Source organism: Cydia pomonella, chromosome 11 (genome assembly GCF_033807575.1).
Source record: "Cydia pomonella isolate Wapato2018A chromosome 11, ilCydPomo1, whole genome shotgun sequence".
Classification (NCBI taxonomy): domain Eukaryota; kingdom Metazoa; phylum Arthropoda; class Insecta; order Lepidoptera; family Tortricidae; genus Cydia; species Cydia pomonella.
The window spans coordinates 1240026-1265570 of record NC_084713.1 but is presented as its reverse complement, the minus strand read 5'-3'; the positions used below and the strand labels follow the sequence as shown (position 1 = coordinate 1265570).

Sequence of the window (25545 nt, the reverse complement as noted above, 5' to 3'; positions counted from 1 at the left end):
CTATTCCAAATTTCACATCGATAGCTTAAGTACTTCTCGAGATATTTAGCAATAGCACCATAAGGGTTCCTTTTGTACCTTTTTGGTACGGAACCCTAATAAACATACGGTGTGTATTTTTGATATGGCCGCAAACGTAAACTAGACGGAGGGTGCGAGGACAGCGCTTAGCTCAGACGTCTTCCTCTTCCATTATAACTGTGTCTTCCAAGTTCTCAATAATCTTGGTGTCCTCCAATGTGTTAATACTGGAACAATACCAAAATATAATTTATAATAATAATTAAGAAGTGGGTCCTTTATTCAAGGTACGAGATATTAACGGTGATTACTTTTGAAGCCACATCCATATATGTGTGTAAGTTGAGTCTCTCGAGCAACTCGCAGATGGCGTTGCAATCGTTTAAAAAACATGTCACTAGGTACAACAAACCCAAAGGAACAAAACCGACATTAGACGATTCGATGGTAATCCCAGCCAGTGTAGACGTGCCTCGGCCGCGGCGGCGCACTCGGGCGAGTAAACCGCGCGCTCCGCCTCGTCCGCGGCACGTCTACACTGGCCGTTTTGTGCGTGAGGAAGTTGCCTGGCGCGTATGCTCGCTCTGTGTGGACCCGGCTATTTGAGTTACTTTTGTTTGGTGACTAACTAATCAAAGATGAAATAAGATTTACCACAATTATGAATGAGGAGTAGAAATTCACGATAAAAAAGCTATGCATTTGACATTTCGAAAGACCTCCGTCTACACTAGCACCCCTAGTGGCGAAATTAAACGCGGTAGCACTCATTCGGGCGTTAATAATATTGTATTCCAAAGGCTCTCATACACGAAAATAAGATCTTGCTCCTTGGAAAGGTCAGAGGATGAACCTATAATTAGTCAGGTAGTTCAACCTCAGGGTAGGAGTGCTTGTTCATTCGTTCGCGTGTTATTACTAGTACATACTACTTAAACAATAAATAATACGTTTATTTGTTAGTTGATATGAGCAAAGAAAATTTGAAATAGAGGTGGATTGTCAATGAAAATTTTGTAGCTACAGCAGATTTACTGCCATCTTTAGGCACACGATTAAAACTTTTAGAACGCCATTTGACTTTGATCCTTATTCTTTTACTGATGTGTCAAATTTGTTAAATATCAGAAAGGGGCGCCATATTACCGGGCATAACCCGGCCCGGGCCTTTGATCTATTAGATGGCGCCACTTTTTGATATTTAACAAATTATACACATATCAGTGTACGGATAAGGATCAAAGTCAAATGACGTTCTAAAAGTTTTAATCATGTGTCGAAAAATTGCAGTAAATTTACTGTGGCTACAAAGGTTTCTTTGAGAATCCACCTGTTTCAAATTTTCTTTGATATCAGTATTAAAAGTCTTACCGATTCGCCAACAAGTCGTGCCCCTCCTTCAAAACACTCCATTTTTGTTTCTGCGCCTCATTAAAAATTTTCAGTTCGTTCAGGATATCCTGTCAACATAAAATATGTTATAGCAAGTTTAAACTAAGTGGTATCACAGAGCACATAATAAATAGCGCCATCTACCACAATGGAGATTATCTGTTCTACATAACTACATTTACTTGTTCCAGCTCATACTAAAGTTGCACAAGAAAGCCTTCATATACCACTGATTTCTTACGGGCTCCCCGTATACCTACTTATTGTGGGAATACAGAATTTGAGTCAAACATATCCATACACAATTTACGGTATTAACAGCTTTATATCTTATTTCTGTTATGATAACTGACTCACACAAAATATAACTATAATAAGTTGTCAAATTTTATGAACATTTAACTATTAACAACAACCAACACCAGATTTGACTATTATGATACTACCAAACGCTGATATATACCGCACACGAATGAGAAGCTAATAGGTTACTTAGGATTGAATAAGTCTAGTGTTATGAAATATATTAGTAATAATAACATTGCCGTGTACCGTCCAGTCAAACATATGACCATGGTCAAGATTTCAAGATAAATAAAATTCCAGCCTTTCAATAAAATGCATGTTAATTATAAGTTTCATAATAACCCTCTTATGGGTAGTTGGTGGTGTTATTTTATTTAAACGGCACTGTACGATACGAGAAATCCCGAAATGTAGATTTTGCGATTGCTCGCGTATATATATATTTATTATTTGTATGTTTTATCAATACAAATAAGGTCAGATGGGGTAAGCGAAATATGGAGGCAAGAGAAACACTTGTAGGGAATGGTACGTCAAGTATGGAGCTTACAGGCTTTATGTATGCATTCTTACTGCCAAGTTACTGTTTTTCTTGTCCCAAGTTAAATAAACAATGTTTCTCGTACTCAACCTGATCTTAAAACAGAATTATTAGTTCATAAATTAATTAATTACTCTTAAAATATTATCATGCTCATGCTGCAGATGATTAAATTGTGCTGTCGAAGGTGCCGGTTCCGTCGTGCGGTTGCGGGGCAAGTACACAGCTCTGTGTACGTGGATACGCGTGCAGGGCGCGGATCCACGTACACAGAGCTGTGTACTTGACGTGCAGGCAGGACAAGACGTGCGGGTTGGGCGGTTATTGCGGAACGAGCGAGAAGGGCGGGACGGGCATAGCGGGCGGAAAGGGCGGCAAGAGAGGGACGTTCGGGTAGTCCAGGACTTGTGGGCAGTACTGAATGCGTGGAGCGTATAGGGCTGGCAGAAGGAGAGGGAGACGAGGACAAATGAGAGGTGGAGAAGTGGGGTTGTTCGCTGAGCAAGGCCGCAGTAACGGTGGCGGTTGTTGGAACAACAACGAGATTTTCAGCAGTGGCAGAAAACGTGCTGCCAGCCACACTGTTCCCAGCACCCGAAAACTCAACGTAGTCGTCAATCTGAGGCAATGAGCACATGCAAGTTTAAAATATTTGTTATAAGAATGAAAACAAGCAAAAGATTGTAAAAACTTTTACCCGATTATGATTTTTTTCTTAACTATAGCACCTCTTCCTTGTCCAAAGTCAGTTAAATATTATTATGTAGTCTATGTCACCCCATAAAAATGAACCTATAAACACCTCATTCACCAAAATTGATTAGTAATTTATACACAACAAAAACATACCGGCATATATACGGCATCCATACGTAGACTGCTAAAATCATAACCCTTCCCATTCTCATAGTCGGGTAAAAATAATTCCGGTTAAACCAAACCAAAAACTTAAAAAGTAAATATATCTGAAAATGCTAGCTTCTGCAAGGGTGGGCACCAGCGGGGAGCAGGTGCCCACCTAGAGAATAAAATCTGTTGTCATTTATACATGATTAGCCGGGTCCACACAGAGCGAGCATACGCGTGAGGCAATATTCTCACGCACAAACTGGCCAGTGTAGACGTGCGCTCGGGCAAGGAAAACGCACGCGCCTCCTCGGTCGCTCTGTGTGGACTCGGCTATATAAATTCAACAATATTTATACCCATAGTCATAACTGCATGCGATTATGGCAAAATTAATACACTAACTATACTTATTAATAGTATTAAAACAGCTTTTACAGTACAGTCAGCGTCAAATACTTTGTAGCAACCAAAGTAGCCAAATAGTTCGGTACACCATATATTTAGTATGGTGTACTACGAAGTATTTGACGCTGACTGTACATATGGTACTACTTTACCGCACTAGTGCGAAAATTACCATATTACGTTACTGTGTCAAACATTTAAAGGGTACCTTATGTACTGTAAAACGTTGTACGATACATGTGCGAATAGGTAATTCGCAACTCGTGTCAATTTAAAACACTCCCTTCAGTCGTGTTTTAATTTATCGCCACTCGTTTCAAATTTTCTGACTTGTTATTATATGCCGATACTAAAATATACACCATTATTAAATCAAGTGATGATTGTATGAAACTTCAAGCTGATCTTGATAGACTGAGTTTATATTGTTCTATGAATGAACTGTACTTGAATGTCGAAAAATGCTGTGCCATTACATTTACAAGAAAACGCAATAAGATAGAGTATAATTATTCATTAAACAACAAAAATTTAAGGGTTTTGTCTGAAGTGAAGGACCTGGGGTTAAATCTTGATAGCGAACTACAATTTATTTCACATATTGACAAAATTTCAGCAAAAGCATACAGAATGTTGGGATTCATTTTCCGACAAAGCAGGGATTTTACAAACCCTAAGACTCTGCAACTTCTCTTTAACGCATTTGTTAGGTCCAACTTAGAATACGCTACTACAGTCTGGAATCCTCATTTCAATGTTCACATTAACACAATTCAAAAAATTCAGAACAAATTTATCAGAACAATGAAATTTAATATAAATTTAAATCTTTTTGCCCTGACAATTTCTCTCTTCAACCCCGTAGAGAAATTCGAGATCAGATATTTTTGTTCAAAATCATACATGGCCTTATTGATTCTCCCAATCTTTTGTCTAAAATTTCAATTCGATGTCCTGATCGGCGAACTCGCTCCACAAACCTATTTGCAATTAACTTTGGTCGTACTACATATGCAAGAAATAAGTTCTTAGCTAGAGCGTGTAGAACTTATAATGAAATTTTTTCTGATATTGATATATTCCATTTATCATTACAACAGTTTGTTTCTGTAATAAAATGTACAGCTAATAATAATATTGATTAGTTACTATATTTCAGCATACTTGCCAATTTGTTAATATTGTTTTCAACAGTTTGAGTTATTTGAGTTTTGCATGTTTTGATATTAATGTTAATTTCTGAGCAACATAATTGTTATTACTCATTAGTGGAAACTGTTTGGCTTGTGGATGTGTAATCTGATTAACTATGTGTGTTGTTTTTGCCTGTTTGTTTCCCAAAGGTTTAATTAAATAAATAAATTAACTATTTTTCGCACTTGTATCGTAATGTACTATTGCAATACATATTGTGCTACTTTACCGCCCTAGTGCAGTAACTAGCACTATACATGCATATATTGAAAAGTGCCATATGTACTGTAAGACGTTGTATGTACAATATACATGCAAAAAGGTAATTTCCTACTTTTTGCACTTGTATCGCAAAGTACTTTTAGAAACTACTTAGCCTGACATTAACTCAACAGATACAATAAACAAGACACAATAAACTCTTCATGGTCTTAGTTTAAGCAAAGAGAAATAAGAAAGCTTAGATTACTCACTTCATAAATATTATTAAGAAATTAAAATCAAATCAAATGTTCGACGACCGGTTTAGCCTAGTGGGTCACTACAGCAAAACTATACATATTAAATACCTTTTTTAGAAAACATTATAATAAGCAACTGACTCTTTGACCTGCATTATCATGACCTCAGTAATCATTAAGATGTTAATTTTATTAGTTATTATACTTCATTTTATTACTATGCACAGATTGCACTGTAATTTCATTCAATATTATATAATTATAAAAAAGTGTCTTGTTTAGGAAGACTTCTATGCGGACTAAGTGATGGAAATCTTAACTATGGGAAGCATATTTACTTACCACTTTCCATGCCTGCACTGACTTATTGGGCCCGTGCTCCCTTAAGGCCTGTGCAAGGGCCTCCCATTGCGCCTCGTACCTCTGGGGTCCTTAGAGGCCCGTCAAATTCCCGGTTGGCGAACCGGGTGTGCTGTGACATGTATTCAACGAGCAATCTAATTTGTGCTGCGTTCGAGCGACTGAAAAAAAACAGTCACATAAGTTAACGATCAAAGGAACTGGCAAATAGCTATATTTTTCTGCAAATAAATTCTTTTTGTTTTGTGTAACTTACATTTTTGGATTTTTGGGTGGCATCCTTTCAAAAGTGGTAGCGGCGGTTTGGCCAAACACTTCACAGTAATAACACGCAAACTGCCGATAAAACTTTTCAAGTTGTCAAAATAGCAAACAACGGAACAACATAAACGGAAAAGGCTTTAATATTTCCTGAGGAGTAGTGGGCAACATATTTTCATCACTGTGATCACTGTCACACATTTTTATTTAGTATTATTCACGGTTTCACTCACAAAACAAAACTTTATGAGTTTTCAAACTTCAACAATGACTTCAACGCAGAGGAATACTCGTGGGCGTCCGTTGTAAAAAAAAATGTTTGTGTTTGCCTAACAATCACAGAACAGAGGGCCTACCGTGAACCACGTTCGACGTGTTGCCTCCCTGTCATACTTACGTACGAATTTATAAGTGCGACAGAGAGGCAACACGTCGAACGTGGTTCGCGGTAGGCCCTGACGCGTCGCAGCAGCGTGCAGCGTGTTTAAGTAGACCGAAGTATGACAGACGCCGCGACGGTATTACATTTCGAAACGCCACCGTTGGCAAATTTGCATTGAATTGAGTCTCCTTAAACAAGAAATATTTTATCGAAATATGTGAAGTTCTATTTTCAACATTTTTATAGTAGCGATAAAATTCGGTGGTTTTCCGATTAATATTATTTAGGAACGCACCGTAAATTTTATACTGCGTACTCAACTTGAATTTGCGTACTATTTTTAAGAGGTGCACGTAACGGAACGCAAAACCCATCTGGCAACACTGACTAAGATCTTTCAAAGATATTCTAACGTCAAAGTGACATTGGTCATCCGAATCGTGCAGCTTCTGTCAATTATACCACATACAAACGATATCTAATTGAGAACTTATCTATATCTAAACCAGAACTTAACGATCTCATATCTTTTCCGTATTGCATTTTTCGAATAGGGCCGTTAAGCGCTACTACGTAACGGCCCGATTCGAAGAATGAGATGTGATAACGATAAGTTCTGGTCTAGATAAGTTCTCATTTAGATATCGTTTGTATGTCGTATAATTGACAGAAGCAGCTCGATTCGGGCAACCAACGTCACTTTGACGTTATAAATATCGTAGATAGATCTTATTGGGGTCACAGCGGAATGCAAAAAAAAATCACTTTTGACATGTCGTTTGGCTGTCGATCTTAAACGTGTCTTAATCATTCTTCGAATCGGGCCGTAAGTTCGCTGTGGTTTTAGTTTTTGAACTTATTTTTCACTAAGCTTATCGCGAGGTCTACATTTACAGCTCACAGAGAATCTATAGTATTTATTTGAAATTAGGAACATATAAAAACGAAAAAACCGGACAAGTGCGAGCGGACTCGCCCACCGAGGCTTCCGTACTTTTTAGTATTTGTTGTTATAGCTGCAACAGAAATACATCATCTGTGAAAATTTTAACTGTCTAGCTATCACGGTTCATGAAATACAGCCTGGTGACAGACGGAAAGCGGAGTCTTAGTAATAGGGTCCCGTTTTACCCTTTGGGTACGGAACCCTAAAAAGATACAAAATACTAAGCCAAGTTGGTGCCATAAAAAACGTAGCTCTAGAAAGCAATGCTTTCACAAAACCAAGCAGGAAATGTGGGTCAAGTGCCGCAATAGATCAAAGTCGATGAATCGAGACCGCGATGCATCTTCCGAGGAGTATGAAAGATACGAAGCTTTGGTGCTATAATGAAAAAGCTTATCATTTTTAACGGCTTTTATAATCCTTGGTTATCTTGCGTAGTTGGCGGTTTATTTTAACCGGTAAAAATTATAATCCAAACTGTAAAGGAAAATGAGAAATCATAGAAACTTAGTAACAAGGTTTATTTTGGAGATTCGAATATGTTAAAACATAAACCCTGGACTGAACAAATGTGTTATTGGGAACTTATATATGGGAATTAATTTTTAACAAGCAGAAACGTCTGCGAACGATGCTATTAAGCTTAGAATAAATTTAAAAGTGGAAAAATTACTGTCTTGGGTGAGATTTGAACTCACGGCTTCACTTGTATATGGGATATTATTTAATTCTTTCCAGTGAAAAAAATGGGAAAACTTGCCTAATCCCCATGCGGCCTAGTCCTGTTTCACCGCTAGCTTAGAAGGTCAAAATTATAGCCGCTTACTAACAAATAAAGCTGTGAAGTGAAGCATGGCCCCTCAGTAGCCCACGGAGAGTGGTTGCACACCAGTCCGACGGCCGATAACAACTGTTCATTCTCACAACACTGACCTGTGCTAATTTAGAGGCGTGCTCCCTCAGCCTACTTAGAAACACTTCTAGAGACCAATCTTTACCCGCTACCTGTGATAACTGTGAAGAAGATAACATTGACAGATACCAAATCCATAATGGCGGGAGACTGCAGAGTTGCTAGCTCTTATAATAAAATTAATATCTACAACAAGAACATCCTTAGCATCTCACGCAAAGTAGCAGCTCTCCTCGCTGACAATCGGTAGCCATTGTCATTAGGTCCATAGTTCCCTATCTATACCAATCTATGACAACTATGAAACGTGGTCTCTCAAGAGCCCACGTAGACTGGCATTTACCTGTGTGAACTGTAAGGCGTGGTCCCTCAGCAGCCCACAAAACACGTCGTCGTCCGGGCCAGAGCCCATCGCTCACAACTCGATAATTTCCACTTACATATTGTCACAAACCTGATAACTGTGAGATATAGTACGTCAATATCCCACGTAGACTGGCACTAACATATGACAGTTGAAATAGCATTGATTTCTTAATAAAATATCCCTCGAAGCGGCATCATCTCGTGCCGCTATTGTGCGATGCATAGCAGTAACTTGTGAGAGACTTGACATGCTAACCTGTGATAACTGGGAAGCGTGGTCCCTCAACAGCCCACGTAGTATAGCAGCACCACTCGCTGACAGCCGGTAGCCATTGCCATTGGGTCCCCGCGCGAAGAACACGCCGCCGTCCGGGCCAGATCCCATCGCTCACATCTCGATAGTTTGCACTTACGTTTTTTACTCTATTTTTCTTTTCAAACACTTAGTTTAATTTGGTCCCCGATTTTGTACACTTAGTACAGGGTCTGAGCCCAACACTTATATTTTAATAGATTATACTTCTTTTTTACACTAAACATCATTGTTTCTTTGTTGAACACATTTTAAATTTAAGTATGTACACTGTATACACTGCAGTTACTTAGTATGCTTTTTACGGTAAAAGCGATCAATGTTAAACCCTCAAACTACATATGGCGGGTAGAGGAAAAGAGAACACTCTCTCGGTCCGATTCGAAGAATGATTAAGAGACGTTTAAGATCTTTAAAAGATCGATAACTAAACAACATGTCAAAATTTACGTTTTTCGATTCCGCTGTGATCCCAACAAGATCTATAAGTATACGATATTTCTAATTCTAACGTCAAAGGGACATTGGTTGCCCGAATCGAGCTGCTTTTGTCAATTATATGACATATATCGTATTTCATTCTTCGAATCGGGCCGTTTATCCTACAAATAAATAAAGATGTCAAGTTAAAATTATTAAGTAATTCGGATAAATTAAAATCATACATTAATATTATTTAAGCTACATTATTTATAATTATAACATTTAAAAGTTAAGAAATTCGTTATTGTCATAAAAAGCTTGGGCAGTTAAACACATTTTTAATTTATTGTAAAAGGTTGAGACACACTCAATCTGCCTTAAGTCATTATAACGCATAACGCATGCATTACATCTATGTACGTAATGCATGCGTTATGTATGTATATATTATGCATGAATGTTTGTGTCTTTACAATAGCACCAAAACTACTAACTCGATTTTGATAAATGAACTGTCTATTTGTTTTCATGAACTTCAACGCGTACAACTCCCGGTAAGGACATTTATTTGTGTGATGACTGATGAGCACGAATATTTGTTCCTGAGTCATGGATGTTTCCTATGTATTTAAGTACTTATACATATATATATATATATATATATATATGTAGGTAACCTTAGAGGTCTGGTAAGTGCACGAGCTGGTCTCCGGGGCCCTCGCCGCCTGAAAGAGGAGCTGACGACCCCTCTAAACCCAGGTTAGTGCCTAAAATCTGAATTTCAAGGCAATTAAAGCATTATTTTGTAGAATTGCATTCATGTAATATTTATTTTCGATTGAATCCCCCCAAAATTTACAGTCCACTGTTTCGAAATCGCACAATTATATTTTTTACAGTTCATCTAAAACATTTATCGCTATTTTGTAAATAACATTAAGAGTTTACAAACACTTTACATACTTCAAGCAATATTAAATCCTTCGCACACGCCAAAAAATCTAATTTGTAAACTTTAAACATTCTTCTAAAGAAACTTCACCATAAAAAAGTAATAACTCAAAATCATCTCACATTTATTTCCAGACTTATCACGAACGTTTCAAGGTTGAATTTAGATTGTATTATTTACGTTAAAGTTTGATGGCTGCGTAGCGCCCGCCGCGCGCGGCCGGCCCGTAGACACTGCTACGAGCTACGCGCGTAGCGGCTACGGCGTAGCAATGCGACGGGTGACGTAAGATCCTTGTCAAAGAGAAGTCGAGATGTTATCGAGATTTTGGGTTCCATTCAACTTGTTTTAAATTCACATGTGACATGCGACTTCATCTTCGCAGTAAGTATTAGTGGCTCTGTGAGCTGTAGAATTTGCGAAACTCCGTGGCGAAAAATACAAGAAACTAAACGACAGAAAATTTTCATGGAAATAATTATTTATTATGCAAACTATTAAAAAAATTTAAGAAACCAGTTGTATTTGTTTATAATAAAAAAAATATAAGGCGTTCTGAGGTAATAACTAAAATAAATAAAAAGTGCAAATTGAAATGTTTTTACATTTTATTCTCTCGAGTTGTAGAATAGATTGTTTTGTTTTGAATTTTTGGACAAGAAGAAATAATTATTAAAAAATATCAAAAACTACTGTAAGGCAAACTAAAAAAAAATAAGATAAATAGGCTAGTTTAGTTTTAGAGACGTACAGCGGGGCTAGCACATGATTGGCGCGACAGTATGTCGCGGTGAGATAGACTACCCGTCCCTCTTTAATTAACATAGAAAACGACGGGTTGTATATCTCGCCGCGAGATACTGTCGCGCATACGCCTGATTAAATAGAATACTCTAATTTTTAATAACAGGTTATGAATTAGATCCATAACTTATCCAGATCAAACCTGGTATTAAAATTCTAAAATAAATCGTTATTATAGACGTTGGTTTGGATTCGAGCATCGGCCTGAAGAAACAAGTATTTCAGTCCAGAAAAGCTGAAAATGAAAATGAACATGATAAATGTAGGAATTTATTTTAGTTGTTGTTTCCATAAAACAAAGTGACTTCGCGTGACTTTGTTTTATGGGTTTGTCTAGCCGAATTTAATTTGAATGCCTAATTTTCTCTAAATAAGTAAATGTTATTGGAACGGTGCTCAGCGCAATGCTGTTTGAAATATTTTAGAAATCTGTTTAACTGATGTTTTGGAGGTATGTTGAAGCCACAACTAAAGGCCAGTCCAGACGGGACAATTTTTCGCCAATCTGATTTAATTGTCTGATAAAATAGTACTTATTTATAAGTATGAACCTCCAGGTCTTTTTGTTGCCTTGTTCTTTTGTTGCAGTACATCTTTTGTATTGCCTTTTTAACGTGTTTATATGACTAGTTTCTGAATAAACTAAAAAAAAACGGGTGACGCCAATTTGACTATTCCATCTGGACCGGCCTTGACTTTCCATTTTGTAATTAAACTTATGCCGTTCTTAAATGACTGCTAATTTTGTGACAACAATGAACATTTATTATTGGCAGTATTGGCACATTAAAAAAAACTCCTTAACAAAAACTAACTTTTAAAGCCGAATTCACATTTAATCTGTCGTGTGGTGTTGTGTCGTGACGCATCGGAACGGTAATCGTTTTCATACATCGATATCCTAGTTAACAATCGTACTAATGACGCGGGAATTTTGATTGTAATTCACACTTTATGTATGTGCACTACAGTACTAATTACAATCATTTTTTTCGCGTAATTAGTACGCTTGTGAGCTAGGGCATCGACATTTAATATAATTGCATTTACATTTTGTCTAACGCAGCGTGCATCACATAAAATATGAACGCAACCATATTAAATGTATGAAATCTTACGTCACGACACAACACAACTAGAAACGTCAGACAAATGTGTGAAAATGAGAGCAAAGCTCAAGCTAATTATATGTGACAAGCAATTATATGTGACAGTCCATATCAAAAGAGACCTTATGGCGGCCGGCGCTTACGTCGCGTAGTACTGCATTAGTATTTTTACTCACTTGCGCAATACGTTTCGGAGACCCAAAACGCAGCGGCTTACGTGAGCGATTAACTCGCGAACGCCGTTTGTTAGTCGTATACCTCGAAATCAAAAATTCCTTGTAGCTTTTCACCTATTCGCGTTTCACCGTGATAGCGTATTTTGCTGTAGCGTGTAATATCGGTGGTATATTTTGTTACTCGCATATATTTTTAATAGATTTTTACAACAGTAGCAAATTTTAATGTAGCATGTATTTTCAATAGCCTATTTAGTTAGCACCATATATTTTCAATAGATGTTTACAGCGCGGCGCGGCGGACCACGGCATTCACGTTCGCAACGAGATCGCCCACATAGGTATCAAAAGATTGATTCACCCTCGCCGCGCCGCTTCACGTTCGCGAGTTATTCGCTCACGTAAGCCGCTGCGTAAGTCTCCATTTTCAAGCACTAACTATGCATGAGGAGCGGTCAAGATAGCCGCGCGACGCGTAGGTAAATTAAATTAAATTTATTTTATTTCAGGCAAGCACCCATATAAAATAACGTGATACACAGAGAATTTACAATGTAAACCGTATATTAGCTTAGTATGACTCACGGCAGTTTGAATTCGGTAATTTAAATACTTTATTCCATGAGAAAACCTGTACCTTTACCCCGCTTTCACGAAACGAATATAACTATTTCCAAAGACCTAATAGTTTCTTGCGTATGAGTTATGGAGCGCGGTATAAGAGACCGCCATTATTCGCCAGCATTGGCCCATTCCAGGCGTGCCGGTGACAATAATTTATAATGAGACTGCCTCGTTAGCTACCGAGGCATTTGCAGTTACTGTACTACCTACTTAAATATGCACTTTATAAACTGAAATATATGCTTTATACTAAATAAAGAAACAGTGACCAAGATCGGCGGCCGAGGCCGGAATTGAACCGGTGACCTCTAGGCTACCCCTTCACTACGACGGTGACATCTATTTCAGTTTATTATTTCAGCATTTTTAAAGTGACCGATTTCTACAGTTACATTTTAACCGTTGTTTTGCGAAACACATTATCCATCAGATAAAGAAAACGCGTACAAAAAGTTGTCCGATTAAGTGATAGCACAATTACCTGTAATCCTGATCTACGTCGACCAAACTAACCAAATCCACAATCTCCTTAACGATTACTGCCCACCAACCAACGGACCAACGAAGACGGCTACGCGATAAAGGTAGACTCCGCCGGTAGCAAGATATCTCTCATATTTTAATCTAACACGCTCGAGTAACTACAAAGATATCCTGGGCTTCCTTACCAATATATATGTATGCGTCATTGTGTACAATATACCAAACACAAACAAGAGTATACTTACACACCATTCCATTCCATTTTTTTGTAGAAGCTGAACCCCGGACAAAGTGTGATAAAAAAATATATATTATAAAAAAAAACAAAAAACCCGACTGCACACTAGGAAAACAAGCCCCACAAGAATATTGTTGTTGATGGTAAGTATCACAGGCGGGGACCAACTTGACCGCCACCAACGAAAATACTTATCTAAGTAAGATACTGCTAAAAGGTAAGGTATAAGTAACCCTCTGTTGGTCCCCGCCTGCGATACTTACCATCAACAACAATATTCTTGTGGGGCTTGTTTTCCTAGTGTGCAGTCGGATTTTTTTATTATATATTTTTTTTGTTACCTACTTTTTAGTTACACCTAAAAATCCTATGACACTCCCGTGAACAAGACGAATCTAACGATACCTCATACATCAAAATCCATTAAGCCGTTTAGGCTACAGGAGGCCACAAAGAAACAGACATACATACATACATGACGACCGGTCTGGCCTAGTGGGTAGTGACCCTGGCTATGAAGCCGATGGTCCCGGGTTCAAATCCTGGTAAGGGCATTTATTCGTGTGATGAGCATGGATATTTGTTCCTGAGTCATGGGTGTTTTCTATGTATTTAAGTATTTATAAATATTTATACATATATATGTATATTATATATATCGTTGTTAGACAACCCTCAAGACAAGCCTTATTGAGCTTACTGTGGGACTTAGTCAATTTGTGTAATAATGTCCTATAATATTTATTTATTTATACATACATACATACACTCGAAAAACATTACCCTCTTCCCTTTGGCAGTCGGGTAATTAACTCATCGCCTTCCATGAAATGTGGTAAAATTAAATTATCTTTCTCCGATTCGGCCATCCTGTATCCTGACACATCATGCGTCCCTGTGTTACCAAAAACAAGTATAACTATTTGGAACGGAACCCAAGACTGAATGCGGTCAAAAACTAAGCGGGAGACATTATCTAAATTCGCGGTGATGGATCGCCACTAATGGCGCCGATAGACACTTCGCAGATAAGATGTTGCATTTATTCCCATAGTAATTGCGACCTCAACTTGGGAAAATACTCCAAAAGAAGAAATATTTTATCAAATCTAGCGACAGATTTTCGTTGAGTTACGAAAACTCCATACGTTTTGTAGGACATAACGGTGAAATTGTGCTTATATTGTACAATGTACGTACAGAATAGGGAATTCTATCTATCAATCAAATTTTATCGAAATCTGACAAAGAAAAAAAAGACATCCAATGAAAATCCGCCCTGTACACAGTGCTTCGTAAATTCTATGGAAGTTCTTCCATAAACTCCTTTAACAGTCTCCATTTTCAATCAAAAAAATATAATGACGGATAAAGTAAAATGGAAACTGACCAGCAGTCTTAATGATCCTCCTCGTCCTCCGACTTACCATTGCGTTGAGTTTATTTCCTCTGAAAATATTTAACTCAAAATTCCTTTGAATCTTTTCTTACGTGATTATCTTCCTTACAACGGCGATATTTTTCTTAAAGAACGTTCCAGATAACGGCTCGTGCCGTCATTGTCTTACGAGCGAGGTTATGAACTGGAGTGAAAGAGATAGGAGTATAATTAGAGTGATAAGTGCTTTGTTAATAACAAAGGATGTTTTCGTTTTTGTCAGTAACAGATAATATTTAAGTCGTTTTTTGCTTAAAATATCCGAAGAGTATATTATAAGTCAAGACGCAAGCAATAGAAATTAGGTATTTTTAGTTATTGAGATTTTCCGAATAGCGCAAAAATAAATTTTGTATTTGGGACGAGATGTACCTGTACATTTATTGTCTTCTTAAACTAAAGGAGCTAGCATTAAAAAAGTATGAGGTTCAGAAAAGCACTAGCAATTTATCACATTTACTTACTATATAGGATTTTGCAAACACCATGAATATACAGAGAGTAAATTTAGTAAACTGCATTAATTTACGGGGTGAATACGAGTATATAGTTACACTAAGCAACTTTTCCGATGGGACCAACCCCGAAATCGCGAAAAAAAGATTGATTCTCCCATACAATATCAGCCAGCCAAAATGTATGGGAGATTGAAATTCTAAATATAAAATTACTACTTACATATTTTATCATAATCTTATGCAATGGACGAAAGTCAACGACGTCGGACACCTAATTATTAAACAGGTATATAAATATAGATACAATAATACGTAATAATAATAATAACTCCACGGCCGATTCGGCCACGGCGACTGCTATCAACTCCGTTGCTGTCTCTGGTGTGCTCGCAAGTGACTGATGTAGCCGATCTTGCTACCAAAAGTTCGCGAACATTGCGGGCATGTGAGCACAAATTTAAAACTTTAGATAATACATAAAACAAACGGTAAATGTCATGTCTCACAAGCACCTAAAACTATAACTCAGATACCTTTTTACTTTAAAATTATGAATTTAAAATGATGAGCCAAAAACCTCATCAGTTTTGGCACGGGCCCGTAGCCGGTGTATATGCTAATGACGGCATTAAAACGCAAAACATGGCCGACGTTCGTTTTCATGCTCTTTATGATAACGGGTATCAATATTCGAGGGCATAGGTGCAATCTACATGTATTCGTAATTTGAGGGTCAATTCGATGGTCCGAGTTATGATACATGTATATTATATAATAAGAGTAACAGAACGAAATAAGAATAAGATATAGTAAACGTAAGTGCACATTATTTATTTAAAAACCGGCTTAAACAGGATAAAATAAAATATTATCTCTTATATATGCGCTCTTTTATAAATTAGTCTAGTAAATGTACTTGTAGAACACGACATAAACAATAAAAATAAACTATTGTTTACATCCGCAATCCACTTGACTTCCGGACCAGTACCAAGTTCTTCAGAACAGTTGTTTTCATCAGTGAGAGTTGTTTTCAAAAGATGGATTCTCACGGGCGGCGCGATTTCCCCGGCGAGTACTCGCTTAGGCGTAGCCAACGAGGGTTAAAGCATAGGCTGAGGCGATTGAAATGTATGTAGGTCACCATGGCAGGGAGCGTAAAAGATGAGTTCTTACGGGCGGCGCGATTTCTCCGGCGAGCAACTCGCTTACCCGTAGCGTAGGTAACAAGAGGGGTTAAAGCATAGGCTGAGGCGTTTGAAAGTAGGTCATAAGCTGACCGAAAGGACCAAACATGACACTGTCCTTGTTACTGACAGCGAAAGGGTTCACATCATTACAAACTATTTTATTTTTTTATTTCATACTATTGTAAACAACTGACAAACATAATAAAAATAGTATATATTATGGATATTAACAAGATGCAGAGAGCAAACTTTAATCAAATGAAGTATTTAAGCTTTAACGTGTATTTTACTTAGATCACCGTGTTTGTTATAATCATCTTTATCTGCATCACAACGGCCTCTCATCACACAACAACACAGCGTATATACATCCCACTGCAAAGCGCAGGCGACCTCCAATTGTGGACTTTAATTGTTGAGCTATCATATATCATAGCTATATACCAATCTAATTTGGTTGTCAATTTAGTATTGAAAGCCCCACGTAAAGTTAACCCTAAATGGCTTAACTATTATAGTTCATGACATTACAAAGGTTAAGACTAAAGTGCATGACTGGTCGCACTAGATGATGATGTCATTTATCGGCGCGAGCGAGACGCACTGGCGAATGAGAACAATATGACATCATTTCGGTCTATATGTAAGGTTGGATTGACCTCCAGAGCTTTCCTCGCCACCTATGACTCTCCTGCGCGTTCTTGGTGCATTTAATACCGTTCTCGCTCTCTCTTGTAACTTGAACCAAGCCGGCTAGTTTCTAATTGAATCGCCTCCCGGGCAGTAGCTTTGATTGCGACTGACTACAGAGCCATTGGCACAATTATGTACTATTCACACCAAACAGCTGAAGTCGGGGCGCGCCTTAGGTCACTTATCTCAGGCGGTCGGTAAAGAAGTTGCTAGTAGAAGATACCTAAGTTTTTGAATTGCATATTTACTTACTTAACTTAATACTGTTATATATGGGTATATTCATATATTTGTAAGAAGTGGGTAGCAGTCGCGTAATAAATACTTGTCGAGCAACACGTCTTTTATTTAACAGTGGCGGCGAATGGTAAAATTATAGTAATCAGTATTATGCAGCCAAACCGTTCAACCTGTCCGTAGCTTACTGTTGACTGTTGAGTTAAAGTCAGTCACAAATAGCCAAATTTTCAAAAATAAGTTGAAGTCTTTCTTGGTAGAGAAGTGCTACTATTCGGTAGAGGAATTTGTGAATTGACTAAATTTTAACATATAAAATTATAATAGTGTTTTTATTTTCTAAATTTACAATTTGACATTCTACATTTATATTGTAATTAAATCCTAATTCCCATTTTGTTACTTTTCGTGTTTTTATGTTTTAATTTTAATATTAGTTGCATGTTTGTTGTTTTTGTTCATGTAGTTTTAAGTAGTTTTATAATAATTATAATTCAAAATTCAAACACAATGTAAATATTGTTTATGAATAAATAAATAATAAAATAATAAATTACTAGCAGCATCCCACTAACCCTGGGGTTAAGCAGTTAAACCGTTAACCCAGTGGTCCAATTTGTACTGGTAATCATGGTAGCTCCAGGTTTAACCGGTTAACTCCGGGTAAGTGAGATGGTGCAAGTGGCGCTAATTAACCTCCAGCTCAGCTGTAGCTCACATTAGAACGGGCACAGAGAACCAGTATTTTTCGCCATGAGTTGTTGTTAATTTGACAACAAACTATAGAAGCGGAGCGTGAATCTCACGACCTAAACGCGTAAGCGCCTCGCATTTTTCGGCGCTTATGGCGGTTCCGTTCCGATTACGACTATTCATTGTTTGGTATGGCTTCTTTCAAGGTAATTGTTCTCAAAGTTTGGGAGCAGGTCTACTCAGAATGTAATTTATTTTTGTCAATTTGTGATGGATATGATATGATCTGTCAAAAGTGCCATTTGTTCGAAAAGACCTCCCTGAAAGACAAATTTAAATTTGAACCTGTCAAATTTATTAATGACCCTGTTCTCGTATCATATATTTCGAGCCTTTAAAACAATTTAACATTCTATACTGTTTACCTAATTTGTCTTATTCCAGCGTCTTACTGGTCGCATTTTCCCCATAGTTCCGCAGACTGTGCACCTAATTTATTGTACAACTATAGGACTTTTTTATTGTAGCGTTTTTCTGACTGTCTTCTAAAGGAACTCTAAATTCGCTCAGACACAGACGGCGTTGACACTACTTTGAAAATAAAGTACTTAAACCGTTAGAAAAGTATAAAACAACTACGGATTTCTTCGCAAAGAAGCTATTTTTTACAAGCTTTTATTTAACTTGCCCTGTAAAGTTTGTTAATGTGGGTCAAATTTTGGAAGCTAAATTTGACCCACTTCCCGATTTCCGATGGAGCTAAAATATTGCATATGTCAAATGGATGACTATGCAATATTATGATGACATGAAGCTGATCTGAAGACTGAGACAGAAGGAAACCACGGAGACTCGACAGTTGACAAACTGTCTCGATAAGTATTAGTTGCCTGTGGAAAGAAAAGTCTGTTCAGCGATGAAAGCTTGTGCCAAAAATGAAATTTTTCCAAGATCTTTTTTACAATTTGAATAAAAATGAGGTACCCGACCATAAATACCAACGAATTAATAGACAGCTCCATGAAGCTTCATCAAGATCGGTTGAGTTCTAAAGAACGGTGAAACACTCGGCACATACTGAAGCCATGCCAAACAATGAATTGACGCAATCACAACGTGTACCACGCGGCCAAAACGTCGTAAGCGCCGTTTTGGCCGCTCATGGCGCTTACGCGTTAAGGTCACCGAGATTTACGCTCCGCTTTTATGGTTTGTTGTCAAAACAACAGCAACTCATGGCGCAATATAATGATTCTCTGTGCCGGTTCTATACGTAGTAATAATAGTTCGATGCACCGACTTGAACAGAACAAAGTGAGGGAGTGTATAAACATTATAATTATGAGCATAGAAATTTGAGATGATGACATCGTCACACTTTGTCATTGAAGCGCTGGTGCACTATCGGTGAGAGCGTGCGACTTGCAATCCGGAGGTCGCGGGTTCAAAGTGTTCAAACCCCGGCTCGTACCAATGAGTTTTTCCAAGCGACTGGTAAATATCATTTGATATTTACCAGTCGCTTTTCGGCGAAGTAAAACATCGTGAGGAAACCGGACTAATCCCAATAAGGCCTAATTTACCCTCTGGATTGGAAGGTCAGATGGCAGTCGCTTTCGTAAAAACTAGTGCCTATGCAGATTCTTGGAATTACTTGCCAAGCGGACCCCAGGCTCGCCGTGGCCGTAGCAAAATGCCAGGACAACGCGAGAAATATATTAAATGCCTTTAACCTTGTTACCTTGGCCCGAGTCTATTTTCTAATTTTGCTTTGTGTGGCCGTGGCCCCTAATTACTTAACATATTGGTCAGCAACCTCCGGTTCCCCAATAACATATTATTAGTAAGTAATAGAGCTGTAATAAGTACACATTACAGGTAAAGGCACACATTATCCTAACGATTGTCATAAGGAATTATACTACATGATTCAGCCGATATGGGAACGCTTAATAAAATCGAATAAAGCTGTATTGTCTATGAAAACAATGAGTATGTCTGTTGTTTTGTATGTTATGGATATTGTTATTACAGTCATATCATAACATAAATGGTGATAGTTTTGATATAATCTGCCCTTGAGAACTTAATGATAAATGGATACAGACAACATAAAAGCTATTTATTTGTGATTATTAAAGGGATAATTGAAACATAAACTATCTTAACGGTTCTTCATGTAATTTTCACCTATCAATTCTTAAAGCAGGTTTAGATGTAAGTATAATTTGTTGTAGTGCATTGTGCAACGAGGGGGGTAAGTGAAATTTTGGATACGAGGGTGGTTATTCCCGACAGCCGCAGGCTGGAGGGAATTAGACCCGAGTTTGCAATATTCTTACCCCCGGAGTTACACACAATGTTTTTCATCAGACTTGCGAAGAAATAACTAAATTTTAGTATTTCTGGACCTAATTTGACGTAAGTCATGTCATCATTTCATAGCTAATTAGAGAAAAACTCATTTATGCTACTTGGTTTGTATGAATAAGTGACATAATAAAAAAGCTATTTTTTTACAATCCATAACTCCCGTGGGAACAAAATAGGCCAGTGTCTTTCAGTACACCTTCATGAAATAAAAACTTTTTCGAGCAAGTGTGATGAAAAGGTTTTTTACTACCCGTGCGAAGCCGGACGGGTCGCTAGCTATTAATAATTAAAATTATAAAATGTGATAATAATCACACTTGAACGTAATGTTCATAACAATCATAACGCCACTCAACTAAAATACTTTTAAAAAAATCTACTCGTCGACTGTAATGGTTGAATTAAGATTTCGTATACCAAACTGTAATTGGGTACTTTTCATCTATGGGCTCCCAACTCAACTATAATATTCATTTCGAAACGGTTTAGTCAACTATAATGAAATGGACCAATCACAGCTCACAGCGGTCAAGAGCACAAAACAAAACGATAGCTCAAATTAATTACTTATTTTAGGTTGTATAGTAGAAACAATTGCTTCATAAGTCATAAACGCACATGCAATATAGCAACATCCGAAGACTACGAAAACCGCTTACCATTGCAAAGGCTACGGTGGCCAAAATTGAGAAAAAACTGTCTAAAAAATGAATTTAGCAAGGCGCAAGGACCAGGTCCTCATAAGTTACGAGAAGGTGTCGTTGACCACCCCGCCGGGTCCCGGCGGCCGGGGCGCGAACGAGTATGAAGGTATCGCGGCTGCTCGCGTATCTTAAATAGCTCTATACTTTTGACTGGTTTACCTGTATGATTTTATTAGTTTAAAGTATTATTTTTATTGACTCGTAGATAGTCATTCAAACGTTAAGAATTTCATTATTATATCCCTCGCAGTAGTCTCAGTCAATCTCACTTTTACTTAACTCGGAACTCATATTTAATTCTAAATTGTAACAATTTCAACCAACGTTTTCAGATTGACCTAAATTACACAAAAATGGAAAAAAAATTGCCAACCCTGCGTTTGGCTGCATTTCTTGCACCGAATATACAGCCGTCTGAAACAACAATATACAAGTATATTTATGTTTCCCGTTGTGAGAAAGAGACCGCTATAAATTAGAATAAGTGTTTCAGTTAGGGTTGCCATGCTGCCAAGTGTGTTTCAAGAACATTTTATGTAACGAGTTACGTATGTATGTCAATGGGTTGATCTGATTCCAAATAAATCCTTATTAAGGTTAACAGTGCGAATGGCTTTACACTACAGTGTTTTGTTTTTAGGCTCTTTTGTATATTAATGGGGCTCTAAAGGAAACACTCCGGCTACGCAGGCGTTTAGGCGGCTAATTTTGTCCTTATTTTGTCCCGTACTGTAACTGACAGTTGTGGGGTAGTATTTTATACTTTTTAGAGAATAGAATAGAGAGCGTTTATTCGTGGCAAAATAAAAAAGAAAACAACAAGTAACATAACATACCATAATATAACATATAAGCCACGAAATGGTTCCGACTGGCTGGGCTAGCGCTGGTCTTCCGTCGGGGCCATGACCGTGTATAGCACGAAGCGCAACACAATATTTAATAAAATGACACATCATTAGACACATCACATACAAATAGGAAAGTAAAGAAGTAACTTTACACAACGAATTTATAGAATATACATTAAAAGAATAGTAACGATAAATCTAAAAAATCGTGAACGCGACCAACTTTGACATAAGTGACAGCTCCAATAATCTGTTGCAGGAATTGAGTCACATTTAGCAAAACTCATAAATTTGGATTAGCAACCTTGTGTTTGATAAGAATTCGCGCCCCCGAAATACGATTATTGTTTTCATAAATAAATCGACTTAACACTGGCAATCAACTGTAAGCCATATTAAAAAAAAAAAAAAAAATTGCAAAACACAACAAAACATGGGTCGTGGTTCGCTGATCACGTCTTCACTACAAATGTAGGGTATCAAATAGGTATCAGATATTAAAACTATATTTAAAACTGTGTGAAACAATTAGAATGAGAGTAGGTGGTGGTTGCGGAAGGGACAAAAGAAGCGGTAAGTACATACTATACTACACATCAGTAGGGCTAAGATGGTTGGCTCTTTATCATTTGCCACCATGCCTGTCACGTTCTAACAAGTATGTAAGCGCGAAAGTGACGGGCATAGTGACAAGTGATACAATTGGAACCATGATGCCGCCGCTGGAGTACTTAAATGTAGCTTGTCTCAAGGTGGAGGCATTTCTCGTTAAATTGATGTTCGAGCATAAACTTTTTTTAAATTTAATTTAAAACTGTGAATGCTTTGAAATAATTATTAATCAACATCAATTATTCAATTATTACTTATAATTGAATAATTGATCTTGTTTGTGTGGATCTAAGTCTTTTCAGATATATTTTTACTCCTGTAGTATTATACCTACTCGTGAATCAATATTTTTTCAAACTGCTGATCCTGGATATTATTTTAAGTACATGTTACCTACGGGTGGTCCGTAAGTATGTATGTATGTATGTCACTTTATTTTTTTATTTTATTTATTAAGGTTTGCCAACAGGTGTAATACAAATACAATTGGACTTAATTAATAACCAACAATATCATACCGGAGTATTCACCCAATTATATGCAAGCACAAGTTGCTAATACTACGCGCTTACATTTTGTACTTATGTTAAAATTCTTAACCTTAGCCAAAATTAAACAAAAAACTACAAGCATTAAGATACAAGAAAGCAAAACGAAAAGTAAAACAGATGTAACTCTTCTAGAACTAACCTCTAAGCTATGAGAAACTACAAACACTCCGAGAATACTACAATTTCATGTACCAACCTATTACAGAGGTAGGTGCATACAATTGCAGGAATTAAACAAAATGGACCTAAAGGCGAAACACAGTGGCCATCCAGTTAATTTGTCACATCAATAATTACTTTTTGACATTTCAATGTAAAGAATTATTTCTATTTGAATAAGTATTTTTTGTGTCAAACTAATTTATTAATTAAAGAACAGAAAAAAATACCCGTCATATACCGTGTTTATTGCACATAAACAAGTTTACACAAAATAGACAACACAAAGTAAATTATGTAAAAAAATTTATTTATGTTTAAGTCTGTTTGCCAATATATTTTTTCTTAACCACTATTTACCACTTAAACCGTAGGACTTAAACCAGCTTTATAAGTAGCAAGAATCACAAATCCTAAACAATGAAATCACACAATGTATGTTCTCATTTCTTTGCTTATATTAAACCACTTTTCTACCCAAGTTTACTGCCAAGCGACTGCCAGCCCTGTCCGGGCGAATGTAGTGTGAAATGAGGAGCAGTTGGTTGTTTAGTTTAGTGGGTACGTGCGATTTACCGACCTAATATCCACGCGAAAGAATACCCCGGTTTAAATTACCCGGAGGCTGTCCAGAAGATTGCCGAATATCTTTCGCTTAATTATATTTGGAGCAAGTATATTTTACAATCTGACTTTTATATATCTGACTTATATTGCATAATAATAAAGTCGAAAAATTCGACCATCTGAAAAAAGGCATTAGATATGACTTTCGGCTATTGGTATTATTTGGAAATGAAATTTCAATTCCAAACAGTGTTAATATGGCGGTCGGAAAATGGGTTTCTTTCTGAACACGTCATAGAGAGCTTATAACATGTGTGCAGATAGGCATCATGTAGCAGCGCCAACTACAATATGTTTATCTTTTGCTCTTTTGAAAATACGTCGAGAAATCGAGTCTGTTAAATCTAAACTGCAAATATCAGGGACAGCCAACTATGAGCTCGGATCGAAGTCACGTATTCTGCACTACGTTATTTGATTTACGACTTGCAACACGGTACAAGGAGAACATTCGCTGAAGAGGTTTACTTCTCGAGCTCGTAAAGTTGGTGGTTAGGGCTTGTAAACGGCATAAAGTCGCATTTTATGCCTAAAATAAAATCATGTATTGCAACCCTTATTACTTAGCAAATAATTGTGCACCTGTCATACAAACTACCACAGCTGCAGCTGGTGGCTGGGGCGGTGTCCTCCCTAAGCGGCCGGCTTTGAATTATTTGATTAATCATATTTTCCTCACAGCCGGAGTAAAAAACAGCACAATTTTATCCTCGATCAGGTATCGGCCCTCGCTTATGCTAAGACCAATAAATTACCTCGGATAATCGTACAATCGAATATATAAGAAAATTAAAAGGTTGGTTGCAGTTTTATAGAATACTTATACCGATCCGGTGATGCGAAGACTCCAAATTTTCTTGTTGAAATAATGTTTTTAATATACCTGTAACAAAAATAACTCCATTAGTGATCTCTAAATTATAACAATTTTTTTATTTTATTTCAAAAGTACATAAGTTAAGCTCACGCTCAGTACTTTTCGGAAACAGAAAAAATAACTTTCTTTGTTTCCAAAAACCTTTACAGATGCAGTGAACAATCCTATGCCATCGTATTTTCTCGGAAACGTTCGTATTTTTCATGCTACTTCAGTCAACCTGAGTACTTTTTGTTCATACTAGAAGTAAAGTGCATAACACGTTCGAGCGTTTGCGTAAAAATACGATGGCAAAGGATTATTCACTACATCTGTACACCAATGGATGTTATAAATTTTATTGTTTCTTTTGGTGCTCATTGGCTGTTATAAAAAAGTTATATAACATCGTGTGACAGGGATCATGATTCATGATAGTATTGACAGTAATTTATTATGAGGTCCCTGTCACACGATGTTATATAACATTTTATAACAGTGGGAGCATCATTTCACCTCCAACACTTTCACTACACCATAACAGTCGTATTTCACTTTTTTCTGTCTACAAGTGGCTTACTTGG

At 37.2% G+C, this 25545-nt stretch overlaps 1 protein-coding gene and 1 long non-coding RNA gene across 11 annotated transcripts in view; both read right to left on the bottom strand.

The window, feature by feature from the left end:
- The window catches only part of LOC133522589 (liprin-alpha-1), a 282899-nt gene that overhangs the window by 171800 nt on the left and 85554 nt on the right, over positions 1-25545 (bottom strand). Inside the window, exon 1 of one of the 9 annotated variants that reach the window (XM_061857943.1) lies at positions 8654-8888. The exons of the other annotated variants lie outside the window; for them this stretch is intronic. Coding sequence (XP_061713927.1) covers positions 8654-8782 — 129 coding nt within the window. The 5' untranslated portion in view covers positions 8783-8888. Of the gene's footprint in view, positions 1-8653; positions 8889-25545 lie in introns of those variants that run through there. 9 annotated transcript variants of the gene reach the window in all.
- LOC133522595 (uncharacterized) lies at positions 228-6729 on the bottom strand. 2 transcript variants are annotated; one of them, XR_009800088.1, is made up of 3 exons: positions 5512-6729; positions 1393-1481; positions 228-248 (listed from the first exon to the last, which is right to left on the bottom strand). It is a non-coding gene; the product is annotated as an uncharacterized LOC133522595 (long non-coding RNA). The 2 variants fall into 2 exon arrangements; XR_009800087.1 differs by lacking the exon at positions 228-248 and adding an exon at positions 554-874.